At 46.5% G+C, this 26,647-nt stretch overlaps 1 protein-coding gene across 6 annotated transcripts; it reads left to right on the top strand.

Moving 5' to 3' along the window:
* The first annotated feature begins 2,615 nt into the window (after positions 1-2,615).
* On the top strand, positions 2,616-25,235 carry LOC123852527 (serpin B8-like). Of its 6 annotated transcripts, none has more exons than XM_045886584.3 (7): positions 2,616-2,749; positions 8,068-8,245; positions 9,224-9,361; positions 11,347-11,464; positions 13,203-13,345; positions 15,125-15,277; positions 16,787-17,309. In XM_045886584.3, exons 2-7 carry the CDS (start codon positions 8,078-8,080, stop codon positions 17,189-17,191), a joined length of 1,125 nt encoding a protein of 374 aa, XP_045742540.1. In that variant the 5' UTR covers positions 2,616-2,749; positions 8,068-8,077; the 3' UTR covers positions 17,192-17,309. The 6 variants fall into 6 exon arrangements, with proteins under 6 accessions (XP_045742540.1, XP_064434829.1, XP_064434833.1 ...); XM_064578759.1 differs by lacking the exon at positions 2,616-2,749 and adding an exon at positions 3,379-3,464; XM_064578763.1 differs by lacking the exons at positions 2,616-2,749; positions 16,787-17,309 and adding exons at positions 3,474-3,685; positions 21,453-25,235.
* The last annotated feature ends 1,412 nt before the right edge of the window (positions 25,236-26,647 follow it).

Raw genomic sequence — 26,647 nt, 5'->3', positions numbered from 1 at the left:
TTCAGAGGTACAGATCTGTGATTCAAGTCTTGCACAATTCACAGCGCTTACCATAGCACAAACCCTCCCCAATGTCTATCACCCAGCCACCCCACCCCTCCCACCCCCCACCATTCCAGCAACCCTCCTTTTGTTTCCTGAGATTAAGAATTCCTCATATCAGTGAGATCATATGATACATGTCTTTCTCTGATTGACTTATTTTGCTTAGCATAATACCCTCTAGTTCCATCCACGTGGTTGCAAATGGCAAGATTTCGTTTTTGTTTTTGTTTTGATGGCTGCATAATATTCCATTGGATATATACACCACATCTTCTTTATCTATTCATCTGTTGATGGACATCTTGGCTCTTTCCATAGTTTGGCTATTGTGGACATTGCAGCTATAAACATTGGGGTACATGTACCCCTTTGGATCCCTACATTTGCATCTTTGGGGTAAACACCCAGTAGTACAATTGCTGGGTCGTACGGTAGCTCTATTTTCAGCTTTTTGAGGAACCTCCATACTGTTTTCCAGAGTGGCTGCACCAGCTTGCATTCCCACCAACAGTGTAGGAGGGTTCCCCTTTCTCTGCATCCTCGCCAACATCTGTCGTTTCCTGACTTGTTAATTTTAGCCATTCTGACTGGTGTGAGGTGGTTAACTCATTGAAGTTTTGATTTGGATTTCCCTGATGCCGAGCGGTGTTGAGCACTTTTTCATGTGTCTGTTGGCCATTTGGATGCCTTCTTTGGAAAAATGTCTGTTCATGTCTTCTGCCCATTTCTTGATTGGATTATTTATTCTTTGGGTGTTGAGTTTGAGAAGTTTTTTATAGATTTTGGATACTAGCCCTTTATCTCATATGTCATTTGCAAGTATCTTCTCCCATTCTGTCGGTTGCCTTTTGGTTTTATCGACTGTTTCCTTTGCTGTGCAAAAGCTTTTTATCTTGATGACGTCCCAAGAGTTCATTTTTGCCCTTGCTTCCCTTGCCTTTGGCGATGTTTCTAGGAAGAAGTTGCTGCGGCTGAATGAAACTGGACCATTTCCTTACACCACACACAAAAATAGACTCCAAATGGATGAAAGAACTAAACGTGAGACAGGAGTCCATCAACATCCTAGAGGAGAACACAGGCAGCAACCTCTGACCTCAGCTGCAGCAACTTCTTCCTAGAAAGTAAGGGCTTTTGAGCAGCGGTGACAACACAGGGGACCTGTGTGAGGTTAATGATCAGTTAATTAATATTAATTAATTAATATTAGTTAATTATTATTCTTAATTATTTTCTTTTAAAAAAGATCCATGTTCCAAATGTGCTGACCTTTTCTGTGATGCTAAGTGGCTGATATTGGTAGCACCCCTAGCAAGTATTTTTTTTTTTTAAATGCCCAGTTGACTGATTGCCTTCAGGTAAAGGTGCGTTTTTTATCTATGAATGTGCAATCAACTGATTTTGAAGGATTGTAAAGTGATCATTTGAGAACACCCACTGGCATGTTTTTCCATCTTCATATGATTTCATTGCTAGAAAAAGATGTTAAAACTCTCACATTTGGGCACTTAAAAAACTTGCAAATATAATTTTCCTAAACTTCACAAAAATCTTCCAAAAAGAAAAGATTTGGTGGGTTTCTAACTGTTCAAGCTGAAAGTACACATTGAAAAATCTGGGTTTGCAAAAGCCAATGATTTTCAAGAGGATAAATAGATTTTGAATATTTAGATTTCAACCAGAAATCTTTGTACACTTAGTATGTGAATGAAAATCAAGTGTCAGGGTTTAGTCAGTAGAACCAATGATGATGACTTTATTCTATTTTATTTATTTTTTTAAAGATTTATTTATTTGACAGAGACACAGCGAGAGAGGGAACACAAGCAGGGGGAGGGGGAGAGGGAGAAGCAGGCTTCCCTCTGAGCAGGGAGCCCGATGCCAGGACCCTGGGATCATGACCTGAGCCGAAGGCAGAGGCTTAACGACTGAGCCACCCAGGGGCACCACTTTATTCTATTTTAATCAACCCATTTCCTGGGAAGCATTTCCTTGTGACAGCTATCAATCCAAGTTTAGAAATAAACCGAGCTTAAAAACAGGTCTTTAAATTACTGTATTTCAAAGCATTAAATTAAGGTTAAAGCAAACATATTCCATCACGTTGATCTCATTAAGTTTCGAAATAATTGAGTGCAAAAAATGTGTATTTCGAATCAATTTTTTTCTCATTCTTGGAAATTTTTATGTTTTTATAGCGTTTATCGTATGTTAGTATTTAGCATATTAGCACCTCTAAATATGAATACTGATACCAGAGATCGTGCTCAACAATCGTTTGGATGGGTGTCCTACCAAAACAGCTGGGAAGCCACTAGCTTTAAGGACCTGGAACCTCTGCTCTTGCTTTTACTTAATTTCCAAAGTGAAGTCCCAATTTTGAAACCTCCTTGCACACGCACACCCCCCAAACGCGAATACTGCGCGCACTAACCAGGAAACAAACCAGTCGCCGGCGGGAGGCATTCCGCCGACACCCTCAGAGGTCCGCGGCCCCAGCCTCCCCCACGAGCCACGCGCACGCAGGCCGGGGCAGGAGGGCTGCGGGGGAGGCTCGGGCTCCTCCCGCGGGCACACACGGGTGCCGAGCGATCCCCGACGGCTCTGAGTCAGCCGCCGGAGGCCTCGCCCGGGATCGCAGCTGCGGGCAAGCAGGCAGCGAGCTGGAGGACCAGCCGCCGCCGCAGGAGCAGGAATCTCCCGGGTACCGGGGCTGGGAAGCGCGCGGGTCGCCAGCTACTCGGGGCGGGCGCCCCCCGCCGGGAGCGCGGCGGCGCGCGGGACCCGGGCGGGGAGGGAGGCCGGCAGGAGGCGGCCGACAGGGAGGAAGAGAGGACGGCGGGGGGGCTGTTGGCTGGGGGGTGATCGGACCGGGCAGCGGCGGGGGGCTCTAAGGCGGGGGCTGGCGGGGTCAGCCGAGGCAGCCAGCGCCGGAGCGCGGGGCGCAGACTCGCCCTGGGGCCGCGGGGGAGGGACGCGGCGGCCCGCCGACGCCACCGCGCCGCGATCTGCGAGCCGGAGGGACAGGCCGGTCACCCAAGCCCGGGCTGCTGTTGCCGGAGACTGCCGGGCGGCAGCTCTGGGGAGGGCGCGTGGGAGCAGCCGCGGGTGCAGCAGGGAGGCCGGCGCGCCCCGAGCAGCCGCGCCTGCAAGGTCCCCGGCGCCTTGGGCAAGTTCCGGGGAGGTGCTGGGTCAGCGCCCCCTCCCGGGGGGAGGCCGGTACGCTCCGAGGCCCCTCCCTCTGCCTCCTCCCTCCCTCCCAGGCTTCCCCTTCCTTCCCGTATCCTGTTTTTCTTCCATAGTCTTTGCCTTTCTTTCTTTATTCTTTCTTTCGCATCTTTCACCTGCCCTTCATTGGCTGCTTTTCCTGAGCTTGAGAAAATGCTTCCTGGCCTGTTTCCACCTCGTCCGCGGCCACAGTAATTAATTTAATGGACTCCCCACTTCCCAGATTCTCTTCAGCTCCTGCTCCCGCCCCTTGGCCAGGCTTTTTCGGGGCGCGGGGGAGGGGGGTTGCTGCTTGCCGCCGCCGCCGGTGCTCCCCGCCAGTCCTCCTCCTCCAGCCTCGGGCTGCCCTGGGGTCCTGCCCTTGTCTTCTTCCTCTTCCTACCTGCAAATACTGGGAATTCTTAAAAACTAGGTGAGTTTCTCTTCTTACGCCTCTATGTACCTTGTAATCATCCCGTTTGCCTAGGATCTCCCGCAGTCTGGGTGCTAAGGGCCCCCAATCTCTTGCTCTGGGACTTGTGCCCGACTCAGTAACCTGCCTGTGTTTCCAAACATCGCTTGGCTGCCTTGTTACAGGGACCCAGGGACCATACCATAGTCTGCACATCTCAAATGGAATGTATCACTTCCTCATTCCATCTGGCTCCTCATAGAAACTTCCAATGGGTCACACCTGCCCCAGGCATCAGTGAGCTAGGAGTCTGTTAAGAGGTAAACTGAGGCATATTAAAAAGTTCAGTTCATCGGAGCACAGATGAATTCGAATGGGGCAGCATCCAGTCTAGCAGGCAGAAAGGAGCTCCGAGGAGCTGTACAGAAGCAAAGACTTCTAAGCAGAAGGGAGTGGTAACAAGGAAGCTCTACTGGCCAAACAGAGGGTTGGTTGTTGCAAAGTTACTTCCCTTTGGTGGATGGCAGGGGTCTGGCAGGCGGTTGACCTCACTAGGGCTGGTCAGGCCGTTCCTGATTGACTGGTTTAAGATTCCATTTCGGGGAGAGCCGAAACTGTCATTCAGTTAAGGCTCTGCATCTGGGGCTGAGCATAAGCAACTCCCATCTGGGGCCTGGTGTCTTGTTTTTAACCAGCCTCCGCGTCCTCCCTGACTCTCCTTGCTCCCTGTCCCTCCTGTGATGGGTCACCCCGCCGCCGGGCAATGCCACCTTGCACTCGGTTCCTGCTTCCCCCCTGTCTGGCAGCCGCCGAGCTATGGCGGCCAGCAGGCTCCCCGGCCTTTTTCCAGCCTTTTTCCAGGCTCCGTGGAGAGCCACTGAGTTTCCTAAAACCCAGTGTGCTCCTATAGAACATTTTGTTTAAAAATCATAGCTGCCTTTCCGGACCATAGCTCAAGTTCAGACTTCTTGTCCAAGTGCACCCGTGTCACCCAAGCACAGAGACCCAGCCCCTCCGCCCCACACAGACCTACGCCACCTGCCACGGTAGGTCTGTCTCCTGCCAATCCCACCACTGCCCCAGGGCACTCACCTCCCCTTTCACCGCCTCACACACACTCCTGCCCAATGCGTGAAAGCCAGCTCGCCCCTCACCTTCTCCTGAGCTTCCAGAGAGAATTTATTCCGTTTCTCTGGGGGCTTCCTTAGCACTTTGTAAATTATCCGGTTACAGAGGGTAACCGGGAGCCCTCTGGAAGTGTCTCTGGCGGTGGTTTCTTCCAGCTTGCTGGAGGAGGGAGTGCCCCGTCAGGAATTATGGCCTTTGTTGTTCATTTCTTCTCTAACCCATATAAGGAAAGTTCTATAATAAATGCTCTTTGTATAAGTTCACTTCTGGAGGTGTCCGTGGGAAGGCAGAGTGGAGCGGGGAGACCACAGGCATTCGGGGGCCCCAGGAGGAGCAGTGTCTCATCCTTGGAAGCACAAGGCTTCTGCTTCAAGACTGCTGCTCTTACTATGAGACCCGAGGACAGGCTTTCATTGTCCTGACCTCATTCACCAGTAAAAGAAAAACTAGCGTAATGCCAATTCATTTTATAGGCTGGAAATCAAACCTTTCCACGTTGTTGTGTTTTTATGACACAGTGGAATGGTGCCCTGGTACCCAGATGTATTGTTTTGTATTATATTGAAATTCAGTCCTTTTATTTTTATTTATTTTATTTTTTAAAGATTTTATTTATTTGAGATGGAGCAAGCCAGACAAAGCGAGAGAGAGCACAAGCAGGGGGGAGGCGGAGGGAGAGGGAGAAGCAGACTCCCTGCTGAGCAGGGAACCCGACGCACGGCCAGGACCCTGGGATCTGAGCCGAAGGCAGATGCTTAACTGACTGAGCCACCCGGGCGCCCCGAAATTCATTTCTTTTTAGATTTATTGGGCAAGTTCCACTTTGTTTCAAGTACAACCCTCTCAAAAGCTTAATGTACACGTGAGATTGGGGCACCAAGCAGAAGTGGGGGAAAGAGAGTCATTCGGTTATCCTGTTCAGCTCCTTTGTGTTCACGGGTGTGACTTGGGACACACCCCCGAGGTGCCGGAGTGGTGAGTGTGTGCCAGGGTGTCCTTGCTAGGGGGCAGACGCTGGTGGGAAATGCCGTGACCAGCACCTGCCCATGTGGAAATGAATTGAAGGAAGAGGAAAGGTGGAAGAAACCAGAAGTAGGCATTTGACATTAAGAGCAGTTAAAATGTAAAGTTGGAATTGATGTGATATTCCAGTACACTCCTTTGCAAAACACACACACACACACACACACACACAGCCTACACGTAGGCTCAGGTAGGATCAAATCCAGATGTGTGTGTGTCCCTCACCTCCAGGTTAGTGAATTCTCTCCTCCTCTGGGTCTCTTTGGTGCCACCTTGTGGTAGGCCGAGTGCCGTGCAGATTGCGTCTCCCCCTGGCTCCTCGTTTGTTTTCTGAACAGTCCTCCACTGCAAGGCAAGGAGGTGTGGGGGGCAATGTGGGGCCGGAGGTGGCCTGCAGACGGGCTGGATGCTGCTCTCTCTCGTGGGACTTGTCCACTGCAGACGCATCGGCTGCCCCACACCTGCAGCTCTTGGGTTCAAGCCCTGCAGTGGAAGGCTCTGCAGCGAGGCTTCTGTGGGTGAGGACAGTGAGAAACTTTCCTTTTTGTCCTCTAAGAAATAACCTGTCGAGTACAGCATCCTGCTGTGCAAGCTTTGTCATCATTGTATTCTCTTGTTTAATGTATGTTTGTTTGTTTATTTATTTTTAAAAGATGTATCCATTTATTTATTTGAGAGAGAGAGAGAGCATGAGCAGGGGAAGGGGCAGAAGGAGAGGGAGAGAGAGAATCCAGAAGCAGACTCACTTCTGAGCAGAGCCTGACACGACCACGTGGGGCTCAATCCCAGCACCCCGAGATCATGACCTGGGCTGAAACCAAGAGTCTGCTGCTTAACCTACTGAGCCCTCACGTGCCCCTTGGTTGATGTTTTATTTTTATTTTTGTTTATTTATTTATTTTTAAAGATTTTATTTATTTGTTTGACAGAGACACAGTGAGAGCAGGATCACAAGCAGGGGGAGTGGGAGAGGGAGAAGCAGGCTTCCCGCAGAGCACGGAGCCCAATGTGGGGCTCGATCCCAGGACCCTGGGACCATGACCTGAGCCGAAGGCAGACGCTTAACGACTGAGCCACCCAGGCGCCCCTTGGTTGATGTTTTAAATCATTTCTTTTAAACCTGAATTTGCACTGGTTGTAGCTGTTGGAGAATCTGTATTTAGAGTGCAGCCTTTATACTTGTTTGACATCACACTTTTTTTTTCTTCCTAAATCAGAGACATCTTATGTCTTCTGTTGAAAAAAATAGGAAGGAGCTTTCAAGGAACCAGTCAACCGTTGGAGAGGCTCTGGTTGAGTTGTCTCCCTGTCCTCTTCCCACCCACTGAGCTCCTCTTTCCTCTCCTGCCCCTGAGAAATCCAGGAGCCCCCCCCAACCAGGCTAATGAGATACAGTTGCAAGAAGGCTGCAGGAGGTGCTGCTAGTCTTCTGCGAAACTGACAGAAGTATCACGTGATGATCCACTGGTTGATAAAAATAAACATAATGCATGATGACCCTTATTCTAGGCGAAGATTCCAGTACTTTTGGTATTGCTTATTTGCTGATTTTCCAAACTGGAATCTGTTTTTCTTGTGTAGCTTCAAAATTTTTGAGTTAAAAATATATTTTAAAGGATAGCTTGCAGGGTCATGGGATTATGGGTGACTATTTGTCCTTTTATTTTCTAGAATGTTTTCGAGTGGAGCAGCACAGAGACTCAGGGAAACCAGTGTCTTAGTTCCCTGTTGCTGCTGTAGCATCTTACTGCAAATTGAGTGCCCGAACACAGTAAAAATGTATTATCTTATGGTTCTGGAGGTCAGAAGTCCAAAGTAGGTGTTGCACAGTTGCATGTTTTTCTGGAGGCTTTAGGGCAGAATCTGTTTCCTTGCCTTTTGCAGCTCCCAGAGGCTGTCTGCATTCCTTGGTCCATGGCCTTGCATCATTTTGACCTTTCCTTCTCTTGTCACATCTCCTTCTCTGACTCTGAGCCTCCTGCCTTCCTCTTATAAGGACCCAGTGATTACACTGAGCCCACCTGGATACTGCAGGAAATCTCCCCATCTCAAGATCCTTAATTCAGTCAGTCACATCTGCAAGGTCCCTGATGCCGAGCAAGATAACGGAGGTTTGGGAGATTCAACGTGGGTGTCTGGGGGGGAGCAGTTATTCTTGTGAGCACCCCCGGCATCCACCGACGGGTGCTCATGGCCAGATGACGTGACAGTGGGCGTGGCTAATGTGCCTCCGTGTTGTGCTTTCCATACAGACCTTCCCTGATGGAGGATCTCCATGAAGCAAATGGCAGGTTTGCCATCAACTTATTAAAAATGTTGGGTGAAGAGGACAGCTCCCGAAATGTGTTCTTCTCCCCTCTGAGCATCTCTTCTGCCCTGGCCATGGTCTTCATGGGGGCCAAAGGAAACACCGCCACCCAGATGTCCCAGGTATGCATGCTAGCATTCTGTCCCACAAGAAGTCCCCAAATTTCACCTTTGTTACATTTTAAGTTTTGGCTAACGTTATATATCAAATTGAAATGCAGCTGTTTGAATGGACTTGCTGTTAAATGGGTTCTTTCTAGTGTATGATTATGCACTAGAAGAAAGCAGCACAAGTGTGGACTTCGGTCTCTGGAATTATTGAGAGGGAATGTATAATCTGATTGATCTGAAACGGGTTCTGTGGGACCTGAGCTACAAACGAAGTAGTGACAAATACTTTAGGGAAGTTGTCTTTAACCTCTTTGTTATCTTAAGTTTCTTTGACAGTCTTGTGAGTGTCCCAGGACATTGCCAATGCACATGGCCTCCCCATCGATAGCAGGGGTGCGTGGGAGCCCTCTGGAAGTGCCTCTGGCGGTGGTTTCTTCCAGCTTGCTGCAGGAGGGAGGCTTTGGACTGGGGCCATTGGGAGACAGAGGAACAACCTTAATTTCCGCTCCGACTTGACATGGAAGTCCCAGTCTGGTCTGCAGAACTTCTATGAAATTGCTGCTGAAGTATTTTCGGTTGATTTCTGCTCAGTCTCGTATTCCCTAGGTTGTGTTAGATTCATTCCAGCTACCTCTTTGCTCTGTTCTGTCTCTCTCCTGAGTTCTCACACCCGCCTTTCTAAGTGGGTTTACACTTGGGGGCGACATTGGCCACTGTCCCCACAGCTTGGTTGTCTGAGAGGTGCTACTGACATCTAGTGGGCAGAGGCCAGAAATGCTGCAAAATGTCTTAGAAGGCGCGGACTAGCCCCAGCCGCCAAGTGGCCCCAGATGTCAACTGTGTCCCGTGGAAAGGCGCTGTGGGAGGGTTAAACCAAAAGCCTTTCAAGATGGGATCCTTAGTGATTTTTCAGCACAGGGGTCGTTGGAGATAGCTCTTTGTGGGAGCAAGATGGCAGTGTTACAAGTCCGTGTCCTTGTCTGTTACCAGGTGCTTTGTTTGAACAGAGGCGGAGATATTCACCAAGGTTTCCGGTCACTTCTCACGGAGGTTAACAAATCTGGCACTCAGTACTTGCTCAGAACTGCCAACAGGCTCTTTGGAGAGAAGACGTGTGATTTCCTTCCCGTAAGTGGAACTCGCGCGTGGATGTTAAAAAAATGGCAAATAAGGTTGAAACTGCAGAAGAACAGAGATAAAGTATAATTCTGTTGCCTTAAAAATGTACTTAGAGTTGTACTTCTGTAATTATGATTTTGAATTTTATGATTGCCTCTGAATTATGTCCTTTTTAAAGCTGGTTTTTGCTTTTTGTTTTTTTTTTAAGATTTTATTTATTTGAGACAGAGAGAGAGAGCGCACAAGTGGGGAGGAGGGCCAGAGGGAGAGGGAGAAGCAGATTCCCCGCCAAGCAGGGAGCCCGATGTGGGGCTCGATCCCAGGACCCTGAGATCATGACCTGAGCCCAAGACCGACGCTTAACTGACTGAGCCACCCAGGCGCCCTTAAAGTTGTTTTTGATAGATCCCTCCCAGATATCAATCTCAGTATGTCCTTCTTCCTGCACCCAGACCTGCCTCTCCCCCTTGATCCGCTGTGCCTCAGTGACCACATCGTCCCATGTGTGTACATGGCTGTCCCCAGGCTCACCTCTGTTTGTTGGGCGGTTCCTGCAGAGCCCGTCTCTCAAGGCCTCTTAAATTTGTCCCCTCTTCTGAATCACCACCACCACTGCCTGGGTCCACACTCTCACCGGATCTTCTGCACCATTCTTTTAATTCTTTCCTGATGGATCTCTCCAGGTCCAGCCAGGTTCTTGCACACTACTGGCAGAATAGTCTCTGGAAAATTAAACTTGGGCCATAAAACTGAGGTTTTAAATCTGTGCACTTCCTATGTACTGAAGCATATAATTCTCAAGGTCCCCAGTCCAGTAAAAGCCTGCCGTCACGCAACGAGCGAGGGCCGAAAAAGTATGTCGCACACCATGCAGAGTGTTGCTGGCTCAGATTAATGAAGGGATCTGGGCAAACCCGGCCATCTTCCTGGCTGGCAGTTCCAAGGATTTTTCTGTGAGATGCAGATACATCCCTCCCCTGGCTGCTGTTGGGTGTGACCCCCTGGAGGTCGCCTGCTCTGGGCTTGAGTATCACTGGAGATAATTCTGGGTCTTCTAGGATGAGCACCAGTGGTCCCAGGAATCTTCCGGTTAACTGATGTTCATTTTTGAACATCAGCCTGATCTTTGAGGTTTGCCATTGGGGGGGTACTGGGGACACAAGGAGCCACCTTCCCATTTTCTCAGTTGCTTGGCTCCTCTTTCTGTCTACATTTTCTCTCTGCTGTAGAAGCTAAAATATTTGAGAACAGGAGATGGGCGGAGGATGGGAGCCAATTGCCAGGCACATTATATCTGACACCAAGTGTTTGTGAGGTGAGTTATCTTTGGGTTTTCATGTATTGGGTGCAGGCACTTCCTGACTGGACCCCAGCTGACATTCCAAGGCTCACCCCTTCCACTGTTTTCCCTGATCCGCGCCCCCCCCCCCCCAGGACAGCGCCCCCAGGCCTGTCACATTCCCCTCCTGGGGGGACGCGTAGGATTTCTGGATCATCTGGTTCCACTAGGGAGCCTCTCGCTCATTCACAAAGCTCAGACACTGGGGTTGGTGGTGGTGGTACAAAAACGGGTCAAAGCGGAGTCCCTGGCACACAGACAGACCGTCAGACGGAAAATCAACCAGGAAGTCAGCGCAGAGCGGAAGTGTTCGACAGGGAGGCCCGGGGCGGTTCTGCGCATGCCCGCCAGCCACGGGCCGCGTTCCGGAAGCTGGCAGCTCTCGGCTCCCTGCGCGGCTTCTCGCGGCTTCTCCGCAGACCGTGACGCAGACCGTGACGCAGACCGTGACGCAGACCGTGAGCGGCCTCGGGCCGGCGGCGCGGCGTCGCCCCGGGGCTGCGGGCCGTGCGGTTTTTGTCCGTTGCGCGGATGCGTCTTCAAGTGCAGGAGGCCCCGTGCGGGCAGAGGTCGCGCTGGGAATGGTTCAGAGGGAAAGAAGGGGTTTCTCACGGGTGCGAACTTCGAGCGCACGCTCGGTCTCTTGTGTCCGTAGGCCTTTAGGGAATCCTGCCAGAAGTTCTACGAGGCCGAGCTGGAAGAGCTGCCCTTTGCTGCAGACACGGAAGGATGCCGGAGACGCATAAACGACTGGGTGACGCAGAGGACGGAGGGTGAGGCGTGTTCACTGCCTGGCCTCGGCCCGTGGAAGGGGGGACAGCGGGGGGACAGCCGAGGCCGCGGGGGCGTGGCCTCCCGCGTGTCCCTCGGGCCCTGTAGCCAGTGGCCTGTTGGTGTGTGTTTGCTGGATTTCTAGGCCAGCGGCGCAATTCGCTTCCTTTTCTCGGGCTTACGAGGTCGCCGAGTGGTGATTTCTAAAAACCCCATAAACTTAGCGTAAGGATCTCAGACCCACTCCCCTCCCGACTGTGCTGGAAAGTCCCCGAAAAAGGCGTGCTGTTTGGGGGCCCATCAGTCTTCTATCTGAGGGGAGGGGTCGGGGTGGGGGAGCCCTCATCATTCAGTTTAGCTGCGGGCGACTGAGACACTGGGCAGCAGTTCCCCTTATCTCCCTGTATAAGTGGTGATGAGGGCAGCTGGTTTTATCTGCAGGCCTCTCCCTCCTTTGTCCTGGGGCTGAGGCTGAGTTTGCGTTCAGAGCGTGATCTTTGCCGCAGAGTCTGGAAATGCAGTTCCCGCGGAGCCTAAGGCCTCCCCTGTCCAGACCACGCTCTGTCTTACCAGGAATATTTCCGCCAGTGCTTGACTAGAGTACAGAGAAGGGCGTGCTTTCAAGCACTCGGAGTACCTAACACAATTGAGAGACTTCCAGAAGTATGTGGGGGGGGGGGCAGGGAGGGCGTTAAATGACTTATTTCTTCTGTGCCCACCCAGCGCGCGTTAGGGTGCACCTGCTGTGTGTCCGGCAGCGGCAGGGCCCACGATTGTACTGAAAGCCAATAAAATAATGGCTGTTGGCAGGGCAGAGCCTTCCACGTTTTCCTACGTCGTATGTGCAGTGGTCTCTTGTTCTCCAGTCGATCCAGCAGTACTGGGTCACTCAGGGAAGCCAGAAGCTTCTCTCTACATCACCCTCCCTACATCACTCACTTCCTCTTCATCAGATTGACTGCCAGCATGTTTCCCCCAAATATCAGAGCCGTAGGGAATATTGGGGATCACCTTGTCGCCAGTCTCATTGGAGAACTCAGTCTGGGTCCCTTTATTGTACCCCTGAATTCCTTCCCCCATTCTCTGCCTTCAGGAGGACTGCCTTACCCGTTTACAGGTGCGTATTCCTTCATCCTTCAGAAGCTTCTCCTCACCTAAATGAGATCTGAAGGTTGGCGTGGAGCAATGATTCTCCGCCAGAATCAGCCCCTAGGTGACATTTGCCAATGGCTGAAGACGTTTTGGTTGTCCCAGCTGGGGAGATGCTACTGGTGGGACATCCTACAATGCACAGGACGTTCCCCACAGCAAAGAATGATCTGGCGGGAAATGCCAGCAGCAGCGTGGTTGAAAAATCATGGCACCAAGGTTGGGCAGTTTACAATGAGAAGCAAGACTCTTGTCTCAGTTCAGCCACTTGGAACCTGTGTGACCTTGGCGAAATGTCAGCCAAATGCTCTGACCTAAATTTCTACATCTATAAATTGAGGGCAAAATGAGAGTTGACCTGCCCGCTTCAAGATTGCTGTGTAGGGACGAGCAGGGTGGATATGCCACAGGGTGTGAGTGCTCGGCATTACATCCCATCACCCTGTTCCTCAGGCCTCCGGGAAGACAGGATTCCAGCCTGGTTCAGCCATGCCGAGCTTCAGATGTCAGGAGCGTTGTTGTTGTAAAAGAATGTTTATTCCTCTCCCCTCTTCCCCAGATGGCTATAAACTTCTCTGATATGCTTGGCAGGTAAGATTTCAGAGATCCTGGGTGCTGGGACAGTTGATCCGCTGACTAAGCTGGTTCTCGTGAATGCCATCTATTTCAACGGAAAGTGGAATGAGCAGTTTGACAGAAAGCACACAAGGGGTATGCCCTTCAAAATCAACCAGGTAGGAAAATATTTTTCGGGGGTACTGCTAACTTTCTTAAGAAAGTAATGTGCTGGGAAAGATTGTGAATGAATGGAAAAAATAATGTATTTCATACTATATTTCTCAATGAATTTCACACCCCTTCTATATCTTTTATTGGAGAGGGGAAGAGAGAAGCTAAAATCATTTTTATATTGATAGTTTTGTGTTTGCATCCTATGTCAAACTGATTCTTCTCTCTTTGGCCATATTATTTGGATTGAAAGAAAATTTCTTCTAACCCTTGGTATTATGTTTGTGTTGACACTCTGTGTTTACCCAGACACGTTCTTACAATGTCAGTGCCAACTATGCCTGTAGATTGCCTTATAACTCCTAGCTATATAGTTCTGAACACAAGAAAAAAAAAGGGTTAGCAGATGTTCAGGCTAACTTTGTCTTTATTTTTGGATCTTTTTAAATAATTGTATATAAGGTGTGTGAGATGATGATTGGATATAATTCACATAGAGAAATAATTCCTTTGGTCGAGCCAGTTAGCATACACTTTCCTCACGTGGTTATCATGTTACTTTTGTGATGAGAGCACCTGAAATCTACTCTCTTAGCAAATTTCCAGTATTCACTACAGTATTCGTGACTGTGGTCATCATGCTGGGTGTCAGACCTCTAGACTTAAAGCCTAACTTTAACAACACTTTTGTCCCTTCACTTTTGGGGATGATGATGGTTGGCATCAGTAGCAATTAGCTTGAAATTTGGCTTCCATCAACTTGATGATAGCATATCGCACACAGATTTATTTATTTATTTATTTAAAAGATTTTATTTATTTGACACAGAGAGAGCGACAGCGAGAGAGGGAACACAAGCAGGGGGAGTGGGAGAGGGAGAAGCAGGCCTCCCGCAGAGCAGGGAGCCCGATGCGGGGCTCGATCCCAGGATCCTGGGATCATGACCTGAGCCAAAGGCAGACGCTTAACCACTGAGCCACCCAGACGCCCCTCGCACACAGATTTAAAAGTCTAGAATACATTTGATGCAAGCTTTAGAAATGGTGGACATTACAAATCCTGTCAAGGTCCTCTCTCCAAGAAAACCAAAGCCATGAAGCCAGTTATATAATTGAGCAACTTTTCAGAATAAAAATATAAGTCTCTATGGTCTATCCATCTTTTCTAACCGCATCCTTCAGCCTCCAAACCTGAATATTAGTTAATTCTCCCCTTAACTTGGATAAATAATCTTTAATTATAAGGTCCCTGGGAGTGCTCTTCTCTAATGCATCTTCTCAGAAGTGAAAAACACAACTTCTTCCAAAAATAATGTAGGGTTTTATGTCTACGTTCGTCAGTTTTATTCTCTCCCACCTGGTAATAGTTGATCTGCTGGGACAAGAGCATGTGGTATTCAATAGTAATATGTAGGGGCGCCTGGGTGGCTCAGTTGTTAAGCGTCTGCCTTCGGCTCAGGTCATGATCCCAGGGTCCTGGGATCGAGCCCTGCATCGGGCTCCCTGCTCCGCGGGAAGCCTGCTTCTCCCTCTCCCACTCCCCCTGCTTGTGTTCCCTCGCTCGCTGTCTCTCTCTCTCTCTCTCTCCCTTTGTGTCATATAATAAAATCTTAAAAAAAAAATACTAATATGTAATAATGAGGTTTGGCATCTATCAGCATAATGCGCAGAAATAGCAATTCTCTTCCATGGACCTAGAGGTTCTGCAGATGAGATTTATCTCCTTTTTCCTAAGCCCTGCTCATTTTTCAGTGATCTGCTTTTAATTCCGTATTTTTCATTAGGAGAAAAAGACCGTGCAGATGATGTTTAAGCTCGCTAAATTTAACCTGGGGTATGTGGATGAGGTGCACGCTCAGGTACTGGAGCTGCCGTACGTGGGGCAGGAGCTGAGCATGGTCATTGTCCTTCCGGATGACAACGCCGATCTTGCCTTGGTAAGCCTTGGCCAGTGCGTCTGAGCGTCTGTGGAGACGGCCTGAGCGCATTTCTCTGTGTCCGTCTGTCAGGTAGCACATGAGGAATTTCCAGTTGAGGGTTGTTAGGAGTCCTGGGCGAACAGCATCTCCTGTCTGGAGTGACCTTGTGTTTGCTTTTCTGCTGAGCATGTATCCAGGAGTGGATTTGGTGGTGAGGACCCATTCTCAGGAAGCGAGGTGAGGCTTCCAAAATTATCAGAACACTCTGCTTTACTCTGAAAGAGGGGCTAGTCGAGTCCCAGGAATTATTGAACAAAAAAGTACTAGGCAAGGAGAGTACTTGCCATATTGAGAAACAGTAACATGCGTAGGAATCCGCTGGGTGGCTTGTTAAAAGGCAGTTTTTGATTCAGGGGGCGATGGCCTGAGAGTTTGCATTTCTGATGAGATTCCAGGTGATGTAGATGCTGCTGGTCAGGGACCACACTTTGGGTAGCAGGTGTCTCAAGGACAGGTGAAGAATTTTTCTTGGACGGGAGGAGAGGGCCTTCTTCCCATGACAGAAAAGGAACAAAGTTCAGGGTGGGAGAAAGTAAATTTGTAAGGAGGTCAGGACGAGTAGTGGGCTTGTTACCCAGCTGTCTGGGGGTGGGGAACAACTCATTTCTGGCGTCTGGCTGAGTTCAGGCGACTGAGGGTTTAACAGTGGACTCTTGCCAGAGATAGAGTCCAGCTCCAGTACACCTGTGTGCAGGACGCTGAGGGTGGGGCTGCCCGGTGTCCCTGGTTTCTCCGTGGAGCTGGAAAGCTATTGGCCTAAGTCAAAGGTGAGCTCTGTCATGGCTACTCAAGAAGAAGATGAGGAGAGTCTGGGAATTCGAGCTAATGTCCACACAGCCGTCGCTGGAGAGGAACATTCGCCTGGGCTCCAGGTGGCGAAGAAAAGAGGGAGAAGCAGTGGAAGCTTCTTCCCTTTTTTCACTGTGGACACACAGACCGAGTGATGGGTCTTGGAGGCTTTGAGGCGAACGCCAGGGCAGGCGGAAGATGAACAAGAATGCCAGAAGCCACAGTGTTGTCGAATTCTCCATTTCTGTGCTCCCCTCCCCGGAAGCCACGTCTTCCTTCCTGTTTGGAGGATCCCTGATTTTCCTGCTCTCGCCCATCAGAGTTCTGAGCCATGCTCTCTTTTTGGTCAAACAGTCTGTGATTCATACTAATGTGCATCACATGGATACAATCACTTGGTTATGAGAACTTTCCAAACTAAAAAACATTTGAAATGAGTTTGGTACAGATAGTTTAAAAAAAAAAAAAGCATCTCCCCTCTCTAAGTGTTTTTTAGCTATTTTTCCTCTTATATCCATAAAACAGTGGAAAAGATGAGAATTTGAGGGAAAATGTTGGTGTGGTACAGGAAATCTCTGTAGATTTTCTTGGACAGTGTCATGGAGGGGAGAGGGGCTGAGTGGGCAGGAGAGCACCAGGCTGTTGTCCATTTTAAGGTTCGACTCCTCCTTATTTCAGGTGGAAAAAGCCCTAACATACGAGAAGTTCAGAGCCTGGACAAATCCAGAAAAGATGACTAAGGATAAAGTTCACGTTTTCCTTCCCCGATTGAAGCTGGAGGAGAGTTACGACTTGGAGTCTTTTCTCCGAAGTTTAGGTATGACTGATGCGTTTGAGGAAGCCAAGGCAGACTTTTCTGGAATGTCGGCGAAGAAGAACGTGCCCATGTCCAAGGTGGCGCACAAGTGCTTTGTAGAAGTGAACGAAGAGGGCACGGAGGCGGCGGGGGCCACAGCCGTGGTCAGGAACGCTCGAAGCAGCAGACCCGAACCAAGGTTTTGCGCAGACCACCCCTTCCTTTTCTTCATCACACACCACAGCACCAAGAGCATTTTGTTCTGTGGCAGGTTCTGCTCCCCATAAGGAGGTGCACTTGCTGTAAACACTCCTTTCGCTTCTGCCCACCTGCCTTAATGCAGATTCCTGTGACCAAACTGGTGGGATGCTTTGAATGCCCAAATAAAGCGTGTGCTCCTGGGAAGTCTGTGTGAATGTCCTGACCGAATATTCCACGGCCACTGAGAGACGCATCACACGTGCACAGTTTGGGGCCGAGAAGGCTGTGCTTGTTCGGGGGCTTCGGTCAGCTCCTCTTTCTCATCGACTCTGCTCTCACCTGCCTATCAGAGGACGGCCTGCTCCTCACTGTCTGTTCTCACTGTTTGCGGGCGTCTTGCAGAGCATGTCTGGGATTCACAGACCAGCCCTCCCTACGCGTTCCCATCCTGCAGTGACCTCAGAGCTCTGCCCACTTCCCCTCCCGGGTTCCCGGGGAGAGGCTAGAGCCCAACCCCACTGCACACACAGCCAGAGGCGAACACCACGGGGTAAAGCCTGCAGCCACCCAGGCTCATAGCCGAGATGAAGTGTCTCTGCCCCGGCAGGATCACACAGACCGCCCTGCGGGTCCCACGTCTCACACAGGCCCCCAGGAAGACGACTCCTTCACATCCTCTTGCCATAAACCTTCAGGCCTGCGCTAGGAGGCCGAGCTCTGAACGTGCCACGTAGTCCCCTCCATTCCCTTTTCATCGGAAGCTGCCCCCACCCCCCACCCTGGGACCTTCATGTGAAGCAGCTGTCAGGACAGTGTCCCTCTACTTAACCACATACGCCCACGTTGTGCTTACGCACGGCCCTCCCTGCAGTATTTTTTTGACTTACAAAAGGATTTGTATTGTGGTGGCAACTTGGAAACTATTGAAAAGTACTAGAGAACACTGAAGTCACCCACAATTTTACCACTATGAAATCACTATTTTTTTTTTTAAAGATTTTATTTATATGACAGAGCACAAGCAGGGGGAGAAGCAGGCTCCCCACTGAGCAGGGAGCCCGATGCAGGACTCGATCCCAGGACCCCGAGATCATGACCTGAGCCTAAGGCAGATGCTTAACAACTGAGCCACCCAGGCGCCCCTGAAATCCCTATCAATGATGTATATCCTTCCCAATTCTATGTATGCAAATACAAACATATTTTAGCACAAGTTAATCATAGACTTCTGTAGCTATTTCTACCCTTACTTGCCATAAACTCTCCTCAAGGTAGTTATCTATGTCATCAATTTGATGTGTCAAATTGTATGGCTCTCTATATTTTCTACTATTAGATCTACTTTTAGACAATTTAGGTAATTAAAATTACATACTATACTCTTATGAATGTACTAAATATTTGCTCACATCCTGCATATTTTAAAAGAAATACTCCTAATAATTGTACTGTCAAGATAAAAGTTGGGCACATTTTGAGACTTCTTCCAAATTGGTCTCTAGAAAGTTGTCCTGGTTTTTAACCTCCCCCCACCAAAATACATGACTATTTACATTACCGCTAACTGCTGCTGGCCATTTTTTTTTTTTTAATGAGTGGTTATTCCTGACTCTGTTTTGGATTCACAGTTCACAGTTACTTGAACCATTCATATTCAAGTTCTTACTTAAAGTTCATCAAGCTAGAATATGTTTTCTGTTAGGCCATATTCATTTCAGGGACCCTACTTTCTGAAGAAGACTTGGCCAAAAGTGAATCCACAGGGCTAGAAAGCCTGTATCTTTTAGTTTTAATCTCATATCCACCTCTTACTTAAAAAAAGTCTACACTTTTATTGAGGTATAATTTATACAGAATAAACTTTACATATTTAACATGTACAGTTTGGTAAATGGTACCAAATGTACTAAATGGTAAACCCATGAAACCAAACCAAGGAACCAGTGGGCAGGTACCAGGCCATGGGAGGTCGGTCAGACAGCCCTCTGCAGTCTGAACACTGACCATGAGCTAAGGACACCTGTCAACCTTTACTCAGACCTCTTGGCTTTCCAAATAAAGGAGACTGGGGTTCAGGCTGAGATCTCTCTGTCCCCGGAGGGGACCAGAAGCAGTATGTCAAGGTCAGGGTTCAGTGATCTCAAAATCTCTGGGCCAGGGGTAGCTCAGGAGTTCTCTAGTGAAGTAGAAATGTTCTATACAGCTAAAACCTGGCCCAGATGGGGGTCTCAAAACTGCAAAGGTCCTAGGAGGGCCCCTCTGCATCCCAGGCCATAACACCCGAGGAACTAATACGAAAGTGATTATGATAACAGGACTCACTTCATAGAGTTGTTGAGAGGACTTAATGGGTACATAAAGAGGTTGGAACAATGCCTGGTGTAGCAGTACCCAGCATGTAATTGGTTAACTATCATTATTAGACAAGACTCAATTGCATTTTCATGCATTTAAAAAGCAATAGCTAGAAAACGTAGTTAGTTTTGAATTAAAAAATATAATGTTCTCAGTAACAATAACTTGAGATAAGCAAGCCTGTTGTGTTGAAAATTAAGAAATGCTATTGAAAGTCATTAAACATGGCCAAAGGAAAGGGAGATATTTCATATCATGAATAGAGAGACCTGGAGTTGAAAAGTCATCAGTTTTCCCTTACCTGTCCTATAGATGTAATTCCAATCCAAATTCCAGCAATGTTTTCTGTGGAACTTGACAAGTATATTCATTTAAAAATTTATAGGAATAAGCAAAGGGCCAGAAATACCCAGCACACTTCTAGAGAAAAAGATCATGTTGCAGAGTTCTGCTCTACCAGATATTGAAGCTTATTATAAAGTTTTAATAATATAGTGTGGTGTTTTCACAGGGATAGACCAACAGATTAATGGTACCAAAGAGAGCCCAGAAGCGTACTCATTCATATATTAAAATGGGAAATGGGACAGAACTGGCATTAGAGGTCATTAGGGAAATGATAACCTAATACAGTATGCTGAGACAACTTCCTTATAGAAAAGGAAACAGAGTTAATTACTGAGAGATTAAATACCAAAATATGAAAACCAAATTTTATAAGTTTTACAAGAAAATATAGCAGAATATTTTGTGACTTTAGGGAAGGGAAAGATATCTTAATATATAAAAAGCAAAATAAGGCAAACAATTGACAAAATCAACTACATTAAAATACATGCACTTTAAAATACATTTAAAATATACCATAAAAATTATAAAAATATAAGCTCAAGCCAGGAGATGAGGATTTAACACATTTAACCATTAAAAGATAAATATCTAAAACAAAGTATTTTCATCAAAGAGTCTGTAAGAAAATGGCAAGCCAATGGAAAAATGGGTAAAGACTTGAAGAGCTACTTCACAAAGAAGAAAACAGAAAAGGTCAATAAATATATGAAAAGATGTTCAATATCATTAATGAAAGAAAGCAAATTAAAGTAGAAATAAGAGCTCAGAGGGAAGTGCAACCATGGATGAAGGGCGGAACAATGTTGTTGGTTTTGGAAGATGGAGGAAAAGGGCCTGAGCCAAGGAATGTGAATGGAGAAGCTGAAGAAGGCAGGGAAATGGATTCTGCCCTAGAGTCTCCAGAGAGGAGCATGGCCCCGTGGGCACCCTGATTCTAGTCCACTGAGACCTGCCTTGGACTTCTGACCAGCAGAGCTCTGACATCATGAACTCATGCTTAGAGCTTATAATAATTTGTTACAGCATCGACAAGAAACTAATAAAGTAATTCAGCACAGATGCTTTTCTTCTGCAAATGATAGAAGCACATTTCTGTCTAACTTAAGAAAAAAGCAATTTATTATCTCGTCTCAAGCTTAAAAAAGTACCTGAGGAATAACTAGGACCGTAGACTCAAGTGTCTTAGGCTCACTCTCCATTTCCAGCTTTGTTGTTTCTCTGAGTGTTAGCTTCCTTCTCTTTCCCCACAGAACTTGAGGTGGATCTCCACCCCTCTACCCATCAACCATTGTCTTGGATTGACCCTTTTGTCATTTAGTTATCATAGAACAAACAACAAGGACAAAGGAGCTAGGACGTACTGACATCCTAGCTCCTTGCAAAACTGTATGGATGAACGAAAGGAACTTATAATATGAGGCTTGGAAGAGCGTCAGGTGTCTGTTTTCTATCAACCTGCTTTGGCCTTAATTGAGCAGTGATAAGTCTTAGTTCTTGGCTTCCTTCCATCAAAGATAAACACAACTAGAAAAAATTAATTTAAAATAACATTGATCTGGTTATTTAAAAGCATTTGGACCAACAAAATTATCACAAGCAAAGCTCACCTACTCTGTTGGTTTTCTCTTGTTGCCTTGACAGGTTACCCGTGACTCAGAGGCTTGAGCAACGTGATTTGTTGTCTCCCAATTCACGGTTCAGTAGGTCAGTAGACTTGACTCTGCCCAGTCTTACAAGGTCAAAGTCAGAGCGCCAGCAGGGCTGCCTCCCTCCTTTGAGGCGGCTCTGAGGTAGACTCCATTTCAGGGACATTCAAGTTACTGGCAGCATTGAGCTCTACATGGTTGTAGGTACAAAGTTCCTGTTTCCTTCTTAGCGGTCACTGGGGTCTTTCTCCTTCTTCCATTTTCCAAGCCAGGGATAGAAGTCCAGTCCATCTTATGCTTTTGTAGGGTAGGAAAACTTGACCTCCACCCATCTTAGGTTTTCACTGAGACTCTTTAACAAAAAGACAGATTAGCAAGAGAAAAGCAGCTCACTAATGCATGCATTTGTATATACTATGACCAGATATCCCACTCCTGCTTCCCTACTAGAGAAACGAAATGTTCAAAAGACATGTGAAATAATGCTCATAGCAATATTGTTTCTCATGGCAAGAAAAAACGTTGAAAAAACCCCCTAGGAAAAATGCTGAATTATTAAAATGAATAAATTATGTTGTATTCATACAATGGAATCAGGGTCATCACCTTGCTTAGCTCTGGGGCACTTTTCACATTGTTAGCACCTTTCATATAGATTGTAATGTACTGGTGTCTTCCGGAGGTTGTACAAATTTGTATGGAATACCATATATTGGGAAAAATGAATTAATCACAGCTATCAGCATAAAATATAATGCAGAGCAAAAATAAAAGGTGTCAGTTGCATTTGCACAAAGTTAAACAGTAAGCAAACTGATCATGATGCTGTTAAGATATATATACATCTACATGTATATATAAAGCTATAAAAAATACAGGAATTTTTAATGCAAAATACAGGATACTATTAAATTCAGGGCAGGGAAAGAATGTGATCAGTTAGGTCAACAGGAAGCTTCAAAGTTATTCATGATACTCAGTTTCTTAAGCCAAATAGTGGATATTAGATGTTTGTTAAATTTACTATTAACCTTTAAATATATCCATTGGTATCTCTGTTGGGTTGTATGCATGATACATTTCACAGTAAAAAGAAATTTAACCAAAGAATGGAGAAATCATGGTATAATATAGTGTGATAAAAATGCAGTTAGCTAAGAAAATAGGACTGTTAAGTTTAATAATCAAACTAAATGTAACTTCCCTATTAAAAGACAAAAATCTTTCAGATTGAACATAAAGAACAGTATTTTGCAAAATGTGGTTTTCAATAATCATATCTCAAATAAAGTGACGTAAAATGAGCAAAGATATATCAGGCAAATTTAAACAAAAGGACAGTAGGTGTCGAGCTATCTCAGAAAAACTAGACTTTAAGGAAATGAATTGAAAGGAAGAAATGCTGTCATTTGATACAGAAAAGGAAACAATTCACAGTGAAGATAAATTTAAACTTCAACGTGCCTCTTTCAATACTGGACAAATGAACACAGAAAAACAAATAATAAAAACTAGACAAAAAAGCTCAATATTACACTGTACTTCACACGAAGAGCCAGTTTTGTACATCTTTACATTTCCGAAAGTAAGATGTGTCTGGATGTCATTGTCATTCTGTACCTGTTTTTAGTCGTAGTTTTTATTTTTTTCACGTCAAGTTATTGGTGCTATATGTGTTGCATATAGTTGCCATTAATTTTTGAAGATTATGTTACTACTTGGCACGAAAAAATTACTGTGAATGCCAAAAATTATTAAAGTGGAACTGTGATGTGAAATCTGATTTTAGAGAAGTGATTCCTTATGTTTGGTGGAATGAGTAAAAATCCCCTATTCTGTTGCAAAGCAGTGACCATGATTTATAAAACCTAAGGAAGGGCAAGTAGAAGAAGCTGTGCTATAGGATTACCCATCAGCTGCTGACATCGAAGCTTGCAGAAAGGGTGTCAGCAGCCCAGAAGAGAATCCTAAAGACACTAGCTAGTGCTCTGTCTGCTCATGGTTGGTGGGGTTTGGTGATGGCCACATACCAAAGTTTCTGATGGCGCAATAAACAACACCGTGACAAAAAACCACGAACATCTATGCTTTTAAGCCCCATAACTATTTAAAGAGTCAAATTCTGAACAGGCTTCAAGGTTATTTTGTAATTTATTTTGCAAATATCTGATTTTATGTTTGAACAAGAAGTAATAAAATACACATCTAAATACACCTAAAAGAACTCTCAACATTGTTGTAAAATAAAAATTCAAGTGAAATAAGTTATTGTATCCTAATGTGATTGGCACAGCCTTTATTTCCTTAGCAATACATGAAATAATAATGCATTTTAGAGCTGAGATCATTTTGGAATTGATGAATTGTGGTACAATTGATGTGATTATTTCTTCCTTTCCTATCTTCCTGTCTAGAGGACATCAACATCTAGTGTTGAACTCTCTGAATTGATCATGGACAGCTCAACTTTTCTGTTTTCCATTCTTAAAACCAGAGAGATTTCCTGAATATTTTATCCTAGTCCCTCTATTGATTTTTTTTGGGTAATTATGTTTTAAATTTCACAAACGTTCTAGCCTTTTGATAACTTCTTTTTCATATGGGTCTGTGTGTGTGTGCGCGCATGCGAGTCTGCGTGATGAATTCTTGAATTAGCGAACAATACTAATTGGAATTTGTAATATTCTTGTCTAAATTGTTTCCTCCTGTTCTTTCTATATTAAACCAAGGATATTCTTCAAAGCTCGTTGTAAAGTTTGTCCATTCCTATCCAGCAATGTATAATTTTGATTATTGGCAACTCATTTCAGTCATCTCTACTGTTATATGTGTCTAGGTAAATCTATTTCCTCAGTAGCCCTCCCTTTAAAAAGTGTGCTTAGTTGAGAGGCCTCATGTTTGTGGAAAAGTGTCCCAACTTGCATCTGTCCCAGAGAACATACAGGCAGAGAAGCCTGGCCTGGCTGCCCCGTTTCCCACCAACTCCACTCTCCTGCCTCCTACCTTAACTCTCAAAGTTCAGAATCAGATGAGTTCTCTTGGACTCTAGGGTCCATATTAAAATCTCTCTCAGGCCAGATTTTCAACATTTCTTTACAAAGAAGTTCACACTATTCTGTATGCCCCAGAGAGCAGTTCTAGAATGCCCATCACTTCGTAGCAGGAAAGTGGGGGACAGCTGCAACCCCTGGAGCTCCGTCTCCCTCGGCCGCCTCTCCCTCATTATCCGCTGACTCACATACCGAGCCTGTCTGGGCCAGTCTGTATGTGGCTCATGAGCACAGTGCAGAGTGGATCAAAGACAGCGAGGCCCATTCGAGGTCCCAGCATCTGGTGACCTTGACCTTCAGCCCGGATCGGGGCCACCTCAATAACTGGGCAAAGATGGCTTTGCAGAGCGAAGACTCCAGAGATTGGCTCCATGGATGGAGAGGAAACATTGCCAACAGTTCAGAAGTTACTAACGAATTATATGACCTTGAGCAAGTTATTTAGAGTCCTCTGTGTTCAGTCTCCTCCTTTGTAACGGGAAAGGGTTTGCCCAGACGATCCCTAAGTACCTTCCACCTCTAATGTTGTCTAATAAGCGCGCAGCCCAAGACTACTCGGGGCCATGTGCTTTACTTTCTTCATTGAGATTTTTCATTACTTTGTAAGCTTTTGTTATTTCAAAGATGACTCTCCTTGTTAGAAATCTAAGTTGGCTCTAGTGTGCTTGTTATATCGACACATTTTTCATTTCACTTAAAGACCTTGATGACAGTTTTCTAGAGAGAGCATGGCAAAATAAAACCATGTTTTCTGTTCTAACATTTGTTTCATCTTCATCTTTTGTCAGCGGAAATATTGCTATTTGTCATTTCAACATTTTCCAGTGACACTTCTTTCCTCATCTGGGGCCTTTGAAGTTTCTCTCAACAGGATGAAGGCCTTTGCTGACAGTTCTCCAAGGCTGCTCCTAACAGAGAAAGGGGTTCCGGCAAGCCTGCTCATGTGCTAATCAAGGTCTCTGGGCAGTCTCCCACTCTTTCTGATAAATAGAGACGCATTCAATTAGAGGACCAGGGCTTGGAGGAGAAAAACTGCCTGGGGCTTAGTCTCCTGTTGCTTTAGTGTTGCTGTTTGGAAGTAAGCTTATTTATATTCGACAGACCCTAAATGCATCTTCCCCAGGAGAGGCTTGGGGGTCCTGGGCCTGGAGGCAGAAGGGACAGCCGACCTGGTTATCACTTCCTGACAAGCACAGCTGGTGAGCGAAGCAGGCCATTAGAGTCCTTCAGCATCAGGACGCCTTGCTGATCCAATGGGTCACAAAGTGTTCCAGAAGGTGCACAGAGAAAGCTTTCTAGCTGCTTCCACTTAGGTCATCTCTCCCCAGATGCTGAACTGGGGCAACTGTATTTTCTGAGTAACAGGTTTGAAATCAGGTTTTTTTCCTGGTTTGAACTCAGGAGTGTTCTGGTTGAAATCAGGTTTGTTCGGTTTGAAATCAAGTTTGTTCTAGAACACCCAGAACCTCCGATACTTCTGCTTTCAAGGGGAGATTGAAGTAAGGATAATTTTCTTACCTTTCGGTAGAGAGCAGAGAGAAAGGGGTAAACAAATTTTGTTATTGGTAAGGGTGACAAGTGGTTAAGAAGTGATTTATTAGAAAGTCACAGAGAGGTCGCCTGGGTGGCTCAGTCTGTTAAGCATCTGCCTTCGGCTCAGGTCATGATCCCAGGGTCCTGGGATCGAGTCCTGCATCGGGCTCCCTGCTTGGCGAGGAGTCTGCTTCTCCCTCTCCCTCTGCTCCTTCCCCTGCATGTGCTCTTCCTCAGTCTGTCTCTCTCAAATAAATAAATAAAATTTTTATTAAAAAAAAGAAAGCAAGCAAGTCACAGAGATTCAGCATTTGAATAGGGAGGGATTTTAGGACTAATCTAAATGCTACCTCTGTTCTATGGCATCTAAGACCCAGAAAGTTTGTATGCCTTGCCCATCACACTGCCTTACACATTATAGCAGTTTATTAAACAGTTTTGGATTAAGTGTCCGGTAATACAAATCCAGGTCATGACAGCCCTCAATTATGGGGTGTGGAGGAAGCACAGGAAGTGTGAGAGCCCTGGAAGAGTCTCTGATGTTTACCACTCCTCCTTTCCCATGGCTCGTTCTGAGCCTTGCTCTAGATCGTGAGACTTTCACCTT

Source organism: Mirounga angustirostris, unplaced genomic scaffold, assembly GCF_029215605.1.
Source record: "Mirounga angustirostris isolate CCGP_5_RB_7025 unplaced genomic scaffold, mMirAng1.0.hap1 SCAF_14, whole genome shotgun sequence".
NCBI lineage: Eukaryota > Metazoa > Chordata > Mammalia > Carnivora > Phocidae > Mirounga > Mirounga angustirostris.
The sequence above is the reverse complement of the archived record's forward strand: the minus strand, read 5'-3'. Positions and strand labels throughout refer to the sequence as shown.